This window comes from Notamacropus eugenii, chromosome 1 (assembly GCF_028372415.1).
Source record: "Notamacropus eugenii isolate mMacEug1 chromosome 1, mMacEug1.pri_v2, whole genome shotgun sequence".
Taxonomy (NCBI): Eukaryota; Metazoa; Chordata; class Mammalia; order Diprotodontia; family Macropodidae; genus Notamacropus; species Notamacropus eugenii.
The window spans coordinates 541,126,022-541,144,378 of NC_092872.1; the positions used below are offsets into that span (position 1 = coordinate 541,126,022).

The 18,357-nt window shown below is 37.8% G+C and overlaps 1 protein-coding gene across 5 annotated transcripts in view; it reads left to right on the plus strand.

Moving 5' to 3' along the window:
- The window catches only part of CRIM1 (cysteine rich transmembrane BMP regulator 1), a 250,286-nt gene that overhangs the window by 198,402 nt on the left and 33,527 nt on the right, over nt 1-18,357 (plus strand). For 4 of the 5 annotated variants that reach the window (XM_072634147.1, XM_072634148.1, XM_072634150.1 and 1 more), the window contains 5 exons: nt 627-783; nt 5,475-5,596; nt 8,067-8,282; nt 12,829-13,044; nt 16,486-16,707. In XM_072634147.1, the coding sequence (XP_072490248.1) occupies nt 627-783; nt 5,475-5,596; nt 8,067-8,282; nt 12,829-13,044; nt 16,486-16,707 (933 nt within the window). The remainder of the gene's footprint in view (nt 1-626; nt 784-5,474; nt 5,597-8,066; nt 8,283-12,828; nt 13,045-16,485; nt 16,708-18,357) is intronic. The other variant, XM_072634151.1, reaches the window with a different exon arrangement.

Below are 18,357 nucleotides of genomic sequence, written 5' to 3' on the forward strand. Positions count from 1 at the left end.
CTCAATTTTCTTCCCTTTTCTTTTTTTGGAAGATCAAAGCATTTGCCCATATCTGGTCCTGTGATGTTTCTTCTGTTTTCCATAGTCTCTCAAAGGTCATTGATACAGGCTTAATAATCACTCATATGACCTGATTGCATTACAGATAATTCTCAGAATTTCATAATGGTCGGTTGTTTTTTTTTAATGAAGAAAAAGTTGTTTTTTCAAAGAAAGAAAATTCCCTAGTATCTTAAGTAACATTTGTCAATCTACTTCCTGAGTACCAGTTCGAAGTGTACGTTGGGAATAGTTGGGGGTGGGGAGGAAACTCAACTATCTTTTATAAAAAAGATAAAAAATAGATTTGTCTCAGACTAAAATTTGGACTTTGCCTTGTAAATTAATACTATAGTGGTGAGTCATGTGTGCATAAGATGGCATGATGGGAGTCTTTCCAGCAGTTATTGTGTAACGCTAATACTTGTACTAAGATCTTTAAAATGCATGGGGTCAAGTAATTTCATATCAATTCATGGAAATTTAAGTCTTGGAATTTTAGTAAGTATTTGGTAGATGTTTCAGTTTGTTCTTACATCTTTCACCATCGTCTTTAGAAAACTGTGCTCTTCATATGTTCTTCCCAGGGGAGGAGCTGTGTACCAGCCTCATACGAGGTTGCACCTTGGATTGTCCCTTTGGTTTCCAAACTGATGCCCGGAACTGTGAAATATGTCAATGCCGCCCTCGGCCTAAGAAATGCAAGCCTGTCATATGTGACAAGTATTGTCCATTTGGATACCTGTACGTATTTCAGTTCAGAAAGCCTGATTATTGTTATTACCTGTAAATCTATCAAACTCTCAGATTTTAGTTATTTCATATATGGTTATGAGGGAGTGTCAGGAGAGAAAAGCAGATTCTCATTTTGTTCATGTTTTTTAATACAATTTTAAAAACTTTTTTTAAATTTAAGATTGTAATTCCCAAATAGTTCAACTATCTAACAGGAGCTAAGTTTCCTTTATTTTTTTTCTTTTCTGGGTACATTCCTGAATTGTGCACTGACCTTAGAATCTCTGCCATGGGAATACCTAATAGCTTAAGGCTCCTATGTAACAAAATATATATCATAGAGTTTAGAGTCGGAAGGGATCTTATAGGTCCACCATATTTTATAGATGTGGAAATTGAGGCCTAGAAAGGTAAAGTGACATCCCTGAGGTCATGAAGGCAGTAAGTGGCAGAGCCAAAATTTGAATCAATGCTCTCTGGCACCAAATCCATGACCCTGTCTGGAACACCTCAGATGTCGCTCACAAACCTCCGTTAATAGAATCCAAGAGAGAATTTCCTTATGACAATTCAATTCAGACAGCATTGTTAAGTACCTATTTTGAAATTCTAGTCTAGTTAGGATTATTACAAGTGTTTATAACTTCATTATCCATATTATGGTACTTTAAGCTTTCCTTAAGGTGCTTCAGCAGTCATTTATATAACTAAGTCATATCTTCCCTTACTTTAGTAGTGAGAATCTTTATCTTGGTTCCATTAAAGAAGTCATAATTTATTTTCTTGGCATAACAGATAATCTTAAGAATCTAATTGAAAATAATAGCAGTACTTTCATTTACCTGATATTTAGTTGCATACCATGAGATTCTAAACCTTTGAAGGGGAAAAATAATCAGAAATTTGACATTTGTTTCTTTGATTATTGTACTGAACAAGTAGGATTTGGCATAAAGATGGTATTTTTAAGTCCTTGCTAATTTTGTTGTAATTTTATGCTTTGCTACTTCTACCTTTTCCTATCTTTCTCAATCTTTCTAGTTGTCTTTTACACTTATATTTTTAGCTCAGAGCTGATAATGAATTCAAAGGCCTCTTCCCCTTATCTTTGACCACCTTTCATATCTCCAGCCATCTTATCTAGTCTGCCTCTAAGAATTCTCATTTAGGGAAAATGAGAAAAAGTCATTTTAATCTAGTACTAGATAATGATAATGATTATTTTTATGCCAAAATGCTTTAGCGTATATTATAAATGGGCATTTCATTAAGTCCAACACCCTCATTTTTTACAGATGAGGAAATTAAAGCCCCCAGAAGTAAAGGGACTGGCCCAGGGTCATTCTATTATTAAGTGTCCAAGATAGGATTCAAAGCTAGGTTTTCCTGCCCCCCAATCCAACATTCTTTCTTCTATACTATGCTGCCTCTTAAATATGACATGGTGGTTGGAGTGCTGGTAGTGGAGTCAGGAAGGTCTGGGTTCAGATTCTGCTTGTGACACACACTAATATTGTGGCCCTGGGTGAGTCATTTAACCTCTGTGCTCTTAAAGCAACTCTTCAGGACTTACAGGTTAAGGCATAGACAAATTCCTCCCTCCCTTAGTGGAAGGAGTTATTTCATGAGAGATTTCCCCCCTGCTGATGAACTCAGAGATCTTTCATGTATTCACACATGAAGAACAATGCAGTATAATGAACAAAGGACCAAATGGAGAGACTGGGACCTGTGTTCAAATTCTAATTCTTTCACTAACTAGCTAACTATAATATGTTGGCAAATTCCTTTCTAGCATTGAACCTTTATTTCCTTAGCTATTGAATTAGGGTATCAAATTAAATGACCTCTTAGGTCATTTTAGAAAACATCTGTATAAACCAATGTAGTGATACATGCCTATAATCCTTGTTACTAGAGGGGCTGAGGCTGGTAGATCTCCTGAACTCAGGAGTTCCAAGCTAATTGAGGATCTGTGCTTGATCTGGCACCAATATGGCGAGCCTCTACGATCAGAGTCATCAGGCTGCCTAATTAGAGATAAAATGGCCCATATCAGAAACGGAGCAGGTTTCATGCCAACGTTATGTTGGAATTGAGCCAATGAATAGCTGCTGCACTTCCCATCTGGGCTAGAGAGGGAGACCTAACCTTAAAAAAAGGGGGAGAGGGGTGCAGCTAGGTGGCACAGTGGATAGAGCATCAGTCCTAGAGTCAAGAGGACCTGAGTTCAAATGTGGCCTCAGATACTTACCAGCTGTGTGAGCCTGGGCAAGTTACTTAACCCCAACTGGAAGGAAGGGAGAGAGGGAGGGAGGGAAAAAGAAAAATTCTCAAAATAAAATATGTACATAGATAAAAGACCATTGCATATATCTCAGCTTTCTAGTGTTTGTCACAGAAAGCTTGTTTAAACATCCCTTGTGTAGTATAGGTGGAGAGCCAACTTTGGGATCAGAAGGGCCTTGAGTCCTGCTTCTACAACATACCCACAGGGTAATCTAAGTCAAGTTACTAAACCTCTTAGAAATCTGAGAAACTCCTTGAGGCTGTAGGTTGCAGAAAAGGTAGCTAATCTGTGTTGGTGGAAGTTTCTTACCTAGAGCTCTACACAGAGATGAAAGCACAGATTGTAGTAAAAAATAACAAGAGCAGCCACACAACCACTGCATAAGATGGCTCTGGTAATGCTGCTTCCTAAATAGCAGTCCCAATCCTAGCAGGAGCCAGCTACTCCAGTGTAGCTGTCACATCCCTTTGGAGAATAACGATTCCTTCAGATCAAACCCACATCTCAATAAGAGGTCTTTAAGAAAAACCACTGTGTGGGTTTTGTGTCCCTTACTGTCCCATCTTCCCATTGTATATATGGCATAGGGTTAAATGTATACTTCTTGTGCATATCCTTCTAGAGGAAAGGTCTGACTAGAACTTAGGTCTAGGGACCAAAGGGGACATCAACCATAAATGCCCCTTGTCAATATCCATAGGGTTCTCAAGACAATCAAGTCAGTAAATACTACTTAGATAGAGGAACACAGAACTCAGTGTTTTGAAGCCTCTTGAGATTGGCCAATGAAAACAAACATGGTAATCATTTTTAAAACATTCTCAATGACAAGTCAACCTTCCTATGTCCACTTCTGAGTTCTCTTAGAAGAATTTATCTTTGATTATAAGAAGAGTGGTACATTTTCCTCAAACTCTTCTAACAACAATTTAGCTAAGAGAGATAGGGAAGAGGAATAGTTGAATTTAAGCATTCATTGTTGTGGCTGTCATGGCAATCATATCTAATATTTATATAGCATTTGAAGTAAATGTAAGAAGTACTGTAAGACACTTTTACATAGGTTATCTCATTAACACCCTGTGAAACAGGTGCCACTCTTATTCCATTTTCCAGGTTAGAAACTGATTCTCAGAGAAGCTGAATGACTTCTTCACAATTATACAGTTAATATCAGAGACAGGATTTAAACACAGGTTTTCCTGACCCAAGTCTAGCTACTTCATCTGGCATGATGAGGATGCCCCTCTTGTTCAACCATAGTCAATTAATTCTGTGGCAAATGATGCTTACATAAATAATGTACAGGAAATCCTCCTATCAGTGTGACATGGGGAAAAAAATGGAGTTTCAACTAATTTTTCAAGGAAGCAATACCATTCTCCTCTTTCATATTACAAGAAGTAGGATTTTTTACATAAGGATTTTAGATCTTTTTTTCCTTAAATATACAATTGTAAGTACTGAGAATGGTGTAACGTATATATTCTAATCCAGTCTTAATAGGTAAGTTAAGTGGCACATGCTCTATTTGCAATCAGAAAGACCTGAACAAACAAATAAAAACAATATTCTTTCCTAACTGCTTTGCCTTGAGTCCTTGTTTCATGTGGAAGTCTGATAATTAAAAAAGAAAAGAGCTTAAGAAGTCATAAGTCAAATTAACATGTATTGAGCATGTTATGTGTACCTAGATACTGTCATTTGGCATTTCCAGAGACATAGTGGAATACTGGAAAGAGCATTGGACTTTAGAATCAGGGTGACCTGTGTTCAAGTCTTAGCACTGACATTTACTTGCTAAATGAGGCAAGGCATTTACTTGCGAGCCTTAATTTCATTTATTAAATGGAGATGATAATAATTGCACTAACTACCTCACAGACTAGTTGTTATGACAGGACTTGGTAAATGATCACAAAGAGCTTTATTAATGTGAGCTATTATCATATTTAATATTTCCATTTGCCACTAATATTCATGGCAGGTTTTTTGCTGATATTAAAACCTTCATTAATTTCTTGAATTTCACAGTCAGGCTTGGTGGGGTATGTGTTGCACTTTAATTAATTCCACAAAAGCAAGCTCTTGACTTCCACTGTCCTTAGAAGTGGCAATGAGGAGGATCTTTAATTATCCATCCTGTTTATCCAATTGCTTACTCATCAGTTTTAAATTGTGGATATAGTTTACCTAATTAAAAGGATTCTGCCGAACCATAGTCAAGATTTGCCCTGTTTTGTAATTTGTTTGCAGGACATGGGCATGAGATTCTAATGACCTGTGTGCCCTTGGAATGACTGTACAGCAATAGTAGTTTTACTTCTGTGATCTCTGATTTGAGCATTTGATCATCATTTGTGGTATTTTAGGTAATTGTTTGACTTTTGACAAAATTTCAATTATCTAGGAAGAATAAGCATGGTTGTGACATCTGCCGCTGTAAGAAATGTCCTGAGCACCCATGCAGTAAAATTTGTCCAGTGGGATTCCAGGTGGACAGTCATGGTTGTCTTATCTGTAAGTGCCGAGGTAAGTCTGAACACGTCTCCATCGTTTTCAAAGCAACTAAGGATTCTTTTTTTTTCTTTTTTAAAGAAAAACCAAAGAGAGAATGTATTGTATTATTAATGAGACATGCTAAGTGAATGTTTCTTCCACTGAAGTTTAATAGTCACTTTCTAAAGGAGAAGCCCTTAAGTCTATTTCTGTCTTCTTAATGTAGTATATAGGCTTAGGTAAAAATTTAAAATAGTATTTAATTTACAAGCACATTTGCCAATGTAGTCACTTTCTTAGCTTCTCACTTTGAGCTCTACTCAAAAATTGTAGTTTTCACCTTCATCACCATATATAAGTCTGTTAAATCAGGGAGCTATTTTTCAGATATCTGCATTTTCATCTGTGTGATCACTCCCCCCACCAATATAGATTATGATTCTTACGTTCCCTCTCATTATGTCCAGTTCTTGTTTTCCCATATCTCTGTCATGTAGTCCCTAACAATTTCTTCTCTTTGATTTTTTTGTGTTTGTTTTCTTCTTCAATATTTTGGAACTACCAATGTACCATTTGAGTTGTCTATTTGTTTTTCTCCCATTCTTTCTAAATAACCACACCATTTCCTTTTATGATCATACATAGATCCCCAGTAAATTTTTTTATGCCGTTTCTTGTGTTCAAGTTATCACTGGTAACAGGCCATTACATTCCCTCTGTCTTTACTTCTGCTTGACAGAAGATATTTGATTTCACCAAGATGAGTATTCCCTCCACAAATACAAATCACTCTACATCTTAGTAGATGTTTTCTTGAGTTACTTTAACCAAAAGTAAATATTCATCAGCTAATAGTCTTATGGTGATTAACTTCTGGTTTTTAAGCTGTAGGTACAGTCTATCCTTAGGTCATTACTGAAAACCTTTCCAGTTTAGATGTTGCCAGATCTTGGGTTTCACTCAAATAACCTTTAGAAACCCAGAGTCACCTTCATCTTTCCAATTTCTAATACTTCTAATAAACCTTAATAAGCCCCTATTATGGGCCAGACACTGTACTAAGCCCAGAGGATACAATTAAGAAAAAGAAAAACAGTCCCTACCCTGAAGAAGTTTATCATCTGATGAGGAGAGACAGAACCCAAAAGAAGGCAGGAAAGCAGGTAGCAGAGAGGAAGAACATCAGGCAGTACCCAGCGTGGAGGTGTCTTGTTCCATGGAGTTAGCAGCAAATGGACATAGTAGCAAATGTCATGCTGGAGTGAATCATATCACAATGAGGTATCAGAATGAGATGTTAGTCAGCCCTCACTGTGGTTGGAAAGTGTCAGGATGTTCCTTTGATACCTCTTGGTGGTTGCATATGGAGAATCATTAGACACTCCCACATAATTTTCCACAAAAGTGAACTTAACGTGAAAGTAGTCTTTCACTAAAAAAGAATGTAATTAAACGTACACATGCAGAAAACCAAAAGTGTCTGCTATCTGAAATTCCCTTGTCCTCAATCCTCCTTTCCTGAAACTTTTTCTTCCTAAAAATTAGTAGTTCTTAAGATTTTCTATACCATGGATCCCTAGATTATATGTTTGTATGCTAAAAACAAAGTATATGATTGCAGAAGAAGCCAATTATAGTGAAATTCATATATCAAAATATTAGAAAGTCAAGTTCAGTGACCCCAAGTTTAAAACCTCTGCTATAAATGAAGCTTATAATTCCTACAGTTACCCAGAAAAATCAGTTTTGTTATATCCCAGGGAAATCCATTTTAAATGATTACCTAATCCATCAAATAAGGTTCCTTTAAAAAATATTTTTAAGCTCCCTGAATTTGAGCTTCTTGTGGAATTAAGTACATTTGATTTTGAGTGGGAGAGAAGAAGGGAAAGCTCAACCTTTTAATATTAAAATTAACACATTACAGCAATGCTAATATATTACAGGCACAGCTAGGTGGCTGGTGGATGGAGTGCTGGGCCTAGAGTCAGGAAGACTCATCTTCCTGAATTAAAAACTGGCCTCTGACATTTACCAATTCTGTGACCCTGAGCAAGTCACTTAACTCTGTTTGCCTGAGTTTACTCATCTGTAAAATGAGTTGGAGAAGGAAATGGCAAACCACTCCGTATCTCTGCCAAGAAAACCCTAAATGGGTCACAAAGTTGTCCACAACTGAAATGGCTAAACAATAATGTATTACAGAAGTGACCTTCTGTGTCTGAAATTCTTTATGTATGTATACACCAACCTACACACATGTAGGCACCAACACTCTTACTTTACCATGGAAACTGGGGCACCCAAGGAAGCCTGAAATGACTCTTCCTCCCCTCTCTCTTGTGCTATCATACCCCTCAACGGAAATATTGATCCACAGCTTCAGTTACCAAGGCTTCCCTAAAAAAAGAATGTCATTGAAATTAAATTTATATATTATTCAGACTTCTTCCTCTGACAGAACTGCTTTTACATGTATTTGCTTTCTCACCATCTTCTACAGAGGCTACACCTTCAGCATCCATTGGGCCCCCTGTGCAAACAGGCACTTGCCTGTCTATGGATGGACGACATCATAAAAATGAGGAAAGCTGGCATGATGGATGCCGGGAATGCTACTGTCATAATGGACGGGAAATGTGTGCCCTGATCACCTGTCCTGTACCTGCCTGCAGCAATCCCACAATCCGGCCAGGACAATGCTGCCCATCATGTTCAAGTAAAGTTTGGTTTCTGTCTTGTCCATAAGGAAATACTGTCTGCCTTATCTTTCCTCTTGCCTTTCTAGAATTATTATGTGACTTATAGAAATAAATCAGATACTACTCAGTAAGCACTTACTGAGCACTCTCTATGTGCCGAGCACTGTGATAGGTTCAAGGGATACAGAATCAAAAATGGTAATAGTTCTTGCTCATAAGAAGCTTACCCTGTTCTAAAGGGGTAAGTGCAAGGCGGTTTTTGTTTTACTTTTATTTTTTTCAGCAATAGCAACAGCAAATGCAAGCATAAAAAGTAAATGTTTAACTAATAATAAGATCATACCCAAAACTGTGAAAAGGACTATTTGTAGTATAACCCTGGCCTTGTGTAGATGCAAGGACAGGGAGGATGTTAGCAGTGTGGTACAACGGGGTGAAGAGAAGAGTTATATAGTACAGTACATAGGACTGGATTTGGAAGCAGAAAGAAAGGAAAGAAAGAAGGATGGAGGCAGGGAAGGAAGGATTGAAGGAGGGAGGGAGGAAAGAAAGAGGAGGACATTTATTAAGTGCTTACTTCATGCCAGGTACTGGGCTAAATGCTAGAGATGCAGAAAAAACAGGGCAGTCCTTGCCTTCAAAGATCTTACATTTTAATGGGGAAGCAAAACTATTTGCCTTGGACACTTACCTTTCTGGACCTCTTTTGATCTCATCCCTAAAATGAGGAGGTTAGACTTGGCCTCACAAATCCTTCCAGCTCTAAACTTGTGCTTCTCTGAGACCTTAATGTTACAGTCTGAGTCCTGGTGGGAAATAAGCAAAGCCATGGGAACTGTACTAGGCCAAGTTCAATTCTTTGAAGGATCAGAGGCAAGATGATAGGTCAGTTGATAAATGAGAAAGTAGAGTGCAAGAAGAGAATCCAAATAAAGAGGTGTGTTCATAGAGAAGGTAAACTTAGTTAGTAGGAGGGAGCTAGGGGCATCTATGGAAGTAGACAGAGTGGAGAGTTCAGGCCAAAGTGAAAGTCAGAAAAAACTAATTACCAGTCAAAACAAAAGAAAAGGTATCAATCTTCAGCAGAGAACTTCTATAGTTTGTCACATTCAATGAGCTAAATTCTTCTCCCCAATGATCCAAAATTATGGACATCTCCCACACAATCATTGCCTGTCTCCTAAATAGTGAGGATGTATGTTAGGGTGAAAATGGACACTACTTATTTTTAAAAACTGTTCAGCCACTTGGATAAAGGGTTGATCTGTGTTTTAGAAAGGGTTAATTCATTTGTGTTGCTAAATCTTAACCCTATATTTTGCTAGTACAAATATCTATAACATCTACATGTTTAGTCTCTTCAAGTGATAGATCCAATCCTTCCAGGTAAGACTTCTTTGTGGCCCCCAGATGACCAAGAGCCCTAGCCTTAGGTAGGGCTCCTGGGACAGAGGCAGGGGAGAGTCTTCTTGTGACCCTCCAGTCTGGTCTGGATGCACTGAGGATTTGGGGGTGTGAAGAGGGAGAGACCCATCAGTGGACTTAGGCAATAACTGACTCTTCCCTGAGCAATATCTTCTTTCAACTGCTTAATCCCTCTTGCCCCAAGTAGGGTTTATATACCAGCTCTACTGGCCTCAGGGTACAGGTCTTGAATCCTCATATTGACTTATAAAGTTCTCTTTAAAAAAAAAAGACTGAATGAGCTTAAAATTTAACTTAACCAGGAAAAATGGTGCTATTGTTATTCCTTGAAAAAGGATACTTAGAGGTGCCTATTTATAATGTAATCTTTTGGAAGGAAAAATCTGCAAGGTGTCCAGTTAACTCATCAGCCCCTATCCTTCCAACCCTTCTCTGTTTGAACTGTTAATATTCTTGCCACAAATAGAGAAATTAAATATCTAGAATGTTAAGTCACAATGGTGGTGATAAATACAGGCTCAAAAAAAGAACAGAGCAGAATCAAAAATTAAATTGTCTGAATTATACTTGTTAATGATAATCATGTGTGACTGATCATCTGGAAGGCACTTGACCTCTCGGTTTCCTGGTGTCTCTCTAAGATTATAAGGTGCTGTACAATTGTGATCTGTATTAGGAGAGGGGATTTCCTCACACTAATCACAGGCTCAGTTTAAAAAAAACTTATAATCATAGGCACTACAGTTTCTCTAGCCCCATTCTCTGTTAGGTAGTGAACTCCTTGAGAGCAGGAAATGGGGTTTTTTTGGATCCCCAGTTCTTAATACAGTGACTGGCACACAGTAGGCACTTAATAAATGCTTATTAACTTACCTCAAGCTCAGCATTTATGCATATCTGTTTTCTTTTCATCTTTCACACTGATAATGGAAATAGCAGATCTTATTCCCATTTTGCAGCTGAAGCAACAAACAGAGAGATTCTCTGATTTTGTGAAGTATCATGCTCAAAAATCATACAGCATCTGGAAAGGACTTTAGAAGTCATCTATATTAGCCCCTTCATGTTATAGAGAAGGAAACTGAGGCACTGAGAGGCTATCTACATATATTTTATATATATATATATTATACACACATACATACAAATGTGTGTATATAATACTATATATATTTTACATATGTAATGTACTATAATATATACACATTATACTATATATTTCACTAAAAATAGTCCCTTTCATGGTTTATCTTTTGTATATTCTTCTTACAGAAGGACCCAAACTTTAATCTGAAACACTTGTGACACTAGTGCCTGGTGAACAGTTCCCTTCCAGTCACTTCCCCAGTCAGCTTTCAGGACCTATCTTCTTCCTGGGTATTCCTAATCAGTTCTTTTTTCTATTGTTGTCAAGATAAAGGAGCTGCTACCCAACCTTTCCTGTGTTAGACTAAAGGTTCACCCACTGCTATTTCTTCCTCAGGTTTCCCTTCCTCTTTCTTACCCTTTCTCTTTCTGTTTTTCTTTCATATCCCACCTCTCTCAGGTCCCTCTCCTGTTTTGCCTTGAAGCAAGTTGTATAGGGGAAAGGGTTAGAAAGGTAAGGAAAACTGGAAATACACGTGGCTATTTATTCCTATGACTTGACTATCTTCCTCTTTTGTGTCAGGGTCCAGGAGCCATCAACCCCTAGAAAATCAGTTCTTCTCTCTTCAAGGAGAATTGTTTTCAACTTTTCTACAGGTCTCCTTAGAAAACCTTTTACTAATTCTCCTGTATGAGCAGTCAACTTTAAGAAAAACTTGGCAGCAGGAAATGCATGATTATAATTTGTCTGTTCCCTTTCTTTCCTGTCACCAAACCCCCCCATGTCAGTTTACACAAGTCAGTTGTCAGTTTGCATTCTGTCTTCCCTTCTCTTGCTTGGATGTTGAAATGTTGGGTCCTTTCACACTGCTAGATCTGATAGTTACTCCACTACGTTATATATTACATTACTTCTATTTGCATCAGCCAGTATCATATTTCTGTCATCTTTAAACATGAGCAAAGTACTCTCCTTCACTGATGCCTGTCTCTATCCCTGCCCTTTTGGATCAAGATAACCAGGGTTATCTCCCTAGCTAGGATTCAGCACTGACTCTCACTTTTGACTTGCCATCATGACTACAGAGTGGTTGGTGTACAGGATCTTTATTTTGCACTGTGAAGGGTTTCAGTTGTCTTCACTATGACATGCAAAAGGTGTTTCTACCATGTTCCAATGATGTTCAACACTCTCAGCCCTCTCTTCATGTTCTTAATACTATAATCTGTGAACAAGCTGTCCCCATCCTTTTTAGCTCCCCAGTACAATTTCAGGGCAGCTCTCAGTACCTTTCAATATACTCCTAATATCGAATTTCCTCCCTATCATCATCATCTCATTTGAGGGACAAGAGACTAAAATTGTCTCTGCTGGAGAATAATGGCAGTTATCAACAACCTCTCAATTTTTGCCTCTCAGTGGTATCTTATAACAGGTCTAGTCTTCAACGTGAGTTCTCCTTCTGTTGATTCTACATGAACATTCCTGTTCAGTATGCTGGCAGGCAGTCTTAATGTGGGTGTACCCAATTTGATTACAGGACATATTTCCAAGTTTTCAAATACTTAAACTCCAGAAAGTCAATGGAGTGCATAGGGCATTAAATAGGATAAAAAAAAAAAAGGAGCCAAAATTCTCTGAACTTTTTCTGGGAAGCATGTACAGGATCCAAACAGTTGATTTCTTTGTAAGATTTGCTATTCACAGTTTACCTCTGCAATGTCCTTAAAGTGATAAGTGATTGGTGAAATCCAGTTCGCTGAAGAAGCTGTCTTATCTGTGGCATTAATTCTCTTATTACTAAGATGAATCATAAATCACTCTTTTTTTAGTATGATGAAAGGAACTTGTGCTCTCTCCTTCTATCAATATGCATGTTTATTATACTGCTTTTAATTTCTTTTCTTGATCAAAAGAATTTGAAAGGATTATCAACCATTTCTCCAGACTAGTGACTCCTGAACCTTCAAGAACTTCTGAGAACAGTCTGTCAATGGCAATGTTTCCTCTTTCATAAGCTCTTTGTTTTCCTCTTGTGTTTGATTTCTCAGATGAATTTGTGGTTCAGAAGCCAGACTTAAGCAGCCCATCCATTTGCCATGCTCCTGGAGGAGAGTATTTTGTGGATGGAGAAACATGGAATATCGACTCTTGCACCCAGTGTACATGTCATAGTGGACGTGTGTTGTGTGAAACAGAAGTTTGTCCTCCCCTTCTTTGCCAAACTCCCTCCCGTACCCAGGATTCCTGCTGTCCTCAGTGTACAGGTAAGTAGAGTGTGCTTGATCTTACTGACGAACTTGGTAGACTAGGCAGTTAACCATTTGAGAATAGAGCAGGGTCAGGTTAGAGACATTGCCAAACCAATGCTATAAAGATAGCTGACTTAAATAAGGACTTGCACCAAGCTCAAATGCAAATGCTGGAGAGCAGTAAGGTGCCCATTACCAGACCTCCTCAAAGCATTCTTTTCTACGGTTCGCATTTATTTCTTGGGATTAATGTAACATTGAAGAAATCATCAAGTTTATGACTACCATCTATCTTGCTTACTGCATGTCAGACCCACAAAATACTTCATTTGCAGAATAAGGCCATTAGCTTATCTTGAATGGTCTCACTTATAAATTTTCTTTTATGTTTCCATTTTGGATGAATACACCCTTCGAATATACAAAAAATAGTACTTTGAATCCTTTGAAAGAAATACTAGGTTTATGATTGCTAATATGAAAACAAAAGAATTTCTTTATGTCCACCCTTTTTGATTATCATTTAAGAACATTATGATGTTATTTCTAGATAAAGTTTAGAAAATTTCATATAACATAAATATAAGAAATATTATATGGTTGATTTGACTTTTTGTCAGATCAGCCTAACTATAACTGGTCCTTAACACTTAGCTACTAAACATAGGTGGTTTGACCAGTTCACTGTGGGAGAGCAATATGCATAAGCTCCTCTGTTCTGTTATTAACTTTAGCAAGTAGCAGAACAAATTATTTTACTCTGTTACCTCTCATAGAATTTTTTTTAATATATCCATGAGTCAGTACTTACAGACTTATTTATCTTAGCATATTAGTTCACAATTGAAAGCTAACTTTTGGGGGATAGTCTAAACAACACTTTTTTTGTTGTCAGGATTACCCACAGCAGTACAGGTCTACACAATAATAATCACAATGAGGATAATGATAATAATGAAAGTAAGATCTAAATAATTATAATTCAAGATGGAATGTAAAAGTTTATAAAGTGATGCCAAATTCTAGGTTAAAAATGAATGTGTTTAAGTTCAGAAGAATTAATTGAAGTGGCAAGTGAAGGTGTTTGGTTAGGTTTGTTTTTTCCTAAAGTTCAGTAAGTAGGTCTAGAATGACTTTTGTCTTTTTTCCTAGTTTTTGCTTTTTTTCTGTATTCATTGTTTTTAGATGTTGGGGGGGAAATGGGCTATAGAATATAAATAATGAAATAAAGTTGATAGTAAAGAGATATAAGATGTAAATCAAGTAAGTATATGAAGGACCAAAGAATGATGAAGATCTTTTTGGAGGTTATGAATAGAGAAGAGGAGTGCTAGGGGTGAGATGAACAAATAAAATTTGCAGCTACTGTTCTATAGGGACCATGTACTTGTCGAAATAAAAACCTTTATCCCTGTTCTTTTCCTTGGCTCCCTCAGTCATACCCTCCATCACAAACAACAGAGTGGGATTTTCTCATCTGTTCTTTTCTCTGCCGTTGAGAGCTTCACGTTCCTTGGGAATGGTCATCCTGGCTCTTTTCCTTATTCTTTTACGTCCTCTGTTCCCATATTTATTGCTTCTCTTGAGTACTGGGACATAAGCTTAGGGTGAAGTACCAAGTTTTTGATTTTTGTTTCATTTTGTTTTAACTTCTCAGTACACAAAAGTATAGTGGTGATTTGCAGGGTCCAGGGTTGGCTAGTATCATTAGTGACTTCCCACCAGTGGGGGACAAGTTGTGATTCTTAAAATAAAGCAGTTTTCAGTCCTCAGAACAAGAAATGATCCTCTTGACACTAATGACCAGCTTCTACTCTTCCTTTCCACCCCGTCTCCAAAGAAAAGTCACTGAGAAAGGCTATAGGAAGATGTTCAGATCTTCTGCCTCTCACAGATTTCATTATGTGTTTTTCATTCTCTTGACCCTATCTTCTTCCTCCAGCATTAGTGCCTAAGACTTAACCCCCTTTCCATTTGAACTTAATAGAGATGGGCAGAAATATACTCCAATGGTTCCTTTCTTGCCCTGCTCTTCCCACAGGGAGGACCCAAAAGAATATAATTCCTCTGGACAAGTAACAACTGTCCAGTAGCATAGCATCTGCAGAGAGAATGTGACTTAAGATTGTGCTATTGTGGTAACAGTTCATCCCCTTTCATCTAAGCTAAGCATTTCAGTTCTTGACTGAGTTAGAATTAAAGCTTTGAATATGAACCTTCAGAAGAACTGTGCTAGAAGAATAGTCTGTCTCTTTAGATAATAAGCCCATTTTTTCCAATGAGGAAATGTGGTTATTGGTTGCTTAGATGTTTCTTACAAGAAATCTTGACCCTGGATTTATTCATCAAAATAATCCCTAGGCTTTTAGGTAGTGGTGGCAATTGGAAGTACTCCCTTCCATCGGCATTTATTATGTTCAATCCTTCTCCTGATAAGATGAGCTGAGAGATCGTTTCCAGCTAGAAATCTATTTTTGTAGAAATCTATGATCCTGTGATCCAGAATGTTTATTTAAATTAGACCTTTCAGTGCTTCATCATGCTCTGATTTCTACTACAGATTTCTGCTCTGAGGCTTTCAGAGTAAATGTCCTTTCATCTTCAGTCAACAGTAAACAACACAGTCTCTGTGAACACCCTTTGTGGGTGATGTGTTCTGCAAGCATATGATTTCCTGTCACTGTACTTCAAGGATCTGGGGTCTCTTTGGTGTTGCAGCTTCTTCTACTCTCACCAGCCATAAGCTTTCTGTGCCTTAGGAGACAGCCTTCAGGAGCTGCTATGGCTGAAAAAGATTCATCCCCTGGTGGCCATTCTCTCTGGGATGAGCTTCTCCTGCCTTGATAAGGCTGGGCCTTAAACAGCAGACTTGTGAATTGTTGCTGAGTCTGCCACCTTACTGGGATCGGAAAAAACTTTCACTTCCCAGGCATGGCCTTGGAGAACTCAGGGGTCATAGCCATGCCACAATGAGGCATTTAATCTGACTGGGATTTAAATGGAGAATTAGATCATTGTAATCATCATAGATATTAAAGAAATTAGGCCAGGAGAAAACATTACTTCTTTGTTCTCCAGTAGTTTCCTTTTCTCCTTCTAGAGTAATGTGAAACACTAAGAGTCCATAGACTATGTACACGTCTCTCTGTGGCCACTCCTTAGTAATTTAGATTTTCTTTCACCTAATTATGTACACATCTAAACTTGGGAGGTTAGAGACATTTTCTTCTTGGCCATCTGATGACCTGAAATGCAGATTAAAAACTTATCTTTCAGGCCCGCCTAAGTTGGCCTTTCTGTTTTATTATTTGAATATGCTTTTTAATATGTATACTCAGAGGGCTAAATGTTGGCCACAATCTTTATCAGGCAGAGTGAAGAAGACTCATTATGTCGCACCATTAGTAGCCTACATCCTCTTATTTTCCCTGCTGACTTGTGTGTCCATTTTTCCAGATGAACCTCTTCAGCCTTCCTCATCAAATAATGAGAGCATGCCTAGTTACTGCAAAAATGATGAAGGGGACATATTCCTGGCAGCTGAGTCGTGGAAACCCGATGTTTGTACCAGCTGCATATGTATGGATAGCATGATTAGCTGTTACTCTGAGTCTTGCCCTTCAGTCTCCTGTGAAAGACCTGTTTTGAGAAAAGGCCAGTGTTGTCCCTACTGCATAGGTAAGACAAAGAAAAAAAAGTCTTAATCTCTCTGAGTGGCTATTGAAAATATATTAGCAACTATTGATCTAGTTGGATTATTCATTTGACCAGTTGGCACTCCCTACAGAACAGAACAGAATTGGGAATCCCAATCAGAGGAAAAATTGGAAGAATTTCCCTGAGAAACTGCGTCCCAGGAAGAATCTAAGATGTGCTCTCTCAGAATGTCACTGTAGTTTGAGGAGTTTGAGATCTGCTTATGTCCTTTTGTTATTTCTGGACTTTGAGCTTCATTTTTCAGAAATTCCTTTTTCCGTCCAAGAAATACTTCTAGGATGAATACCACATTGTGGCCTTCTCTTCCTGAGAGAACTGTTGCAATATGAATTTCCACCCATCCAAAGATCCATGATTTATTGGTGTGAGTATTCCTTACACCAATACAGATCACAAACTGCTCTCCCTCTAAGCAGCCTTTATAAGTTTCTGTGACCAAAAGCATTCATCATCTTGTAGCCAGTCTTGGGATGAGCAACTGTGAATTCAACTAAGCTGGTCCTTGACCAGCAGCCATCCAGGCTGTTGCCAGCCTGACATTCAAAATTTTTCCAGCCTAATACACTCTACCAGAAACTGTGCTAGCAAAGCCTTTAAGAATCCAGAACCACCTCCACTCCCATGATGAAGCATCCTAAATTAGATTTTAGTAGAAGCTTATATTATCCATGAGAATATAATAAGTCAAAATAGTGCTAATGTAGAAAACAATTAACCATCACCTTAATCTTCTTTTCATACTCTGACTACTATTTTTTCCACATCAGTTCCCTATTTGAATTCAATTCAATAAATACTTTTTAAGGCCCTACTATGTGCAAAGAATCATGGTAGGTAAATAAAAACAAAACAATGCCTGTCCTCTAGGATCTTATATTCTGCCAGGTTCTCCTGACCAAGAATTTCTAATGTAGCATTCCCCATCTTGTGATCAGTTTCCTGAAAATCAACAAAGGAGATGCGCAGAGAGTTCAGTGGTCACCGCAACAACCATCCCTAATCACAGGGAACAAGAGTTATTTTGGAGTCTGGAGGAACTCCATCAATTTCCTGTGCCCTTCTAGTGAAGTTAGACCAAGAGAAACTAAAAAAAACAAAAAAAATTAGCCCCTACTCTAAAGTTCATCACATTGTTTCTTTTACTAGGAAATCCTTCAAACCGCAAAGTCATCTGAGAGATATTGATATGTGTATATTTCTAGAATGAGGTATAGTGGAATATTCAGATCCCATATAGCAGTAGAGTTCAAATTTAGGTTGTAAGGTTCTGCAATGTAGGCAAGCTCTCTCATTTCTACTTACTGGCTCTCTGTAGTAGCAATAATATGTCCCTATGCCTTTAGTATGATACCTGAAGAACAAGATGTAGCCTTTGTGGCCACAGAGTTATCCATCAATTCTGATACTTGATATGAATGGAGTAGAACTCAGAGGTTGACTACTATTTCTCAAGGGATTCTTTTTTATTTTATGATATTCTTACCACTGTTTCTTCTAAGACTTTACATTTGCCCGTTAGGATTATCTTGATCAGTTACATTAATAGCTAGCATTTACGTAGAATTTTAAGGTTTACAGAGTACTTTATAAATATTTTTTCAGTTTATCTTC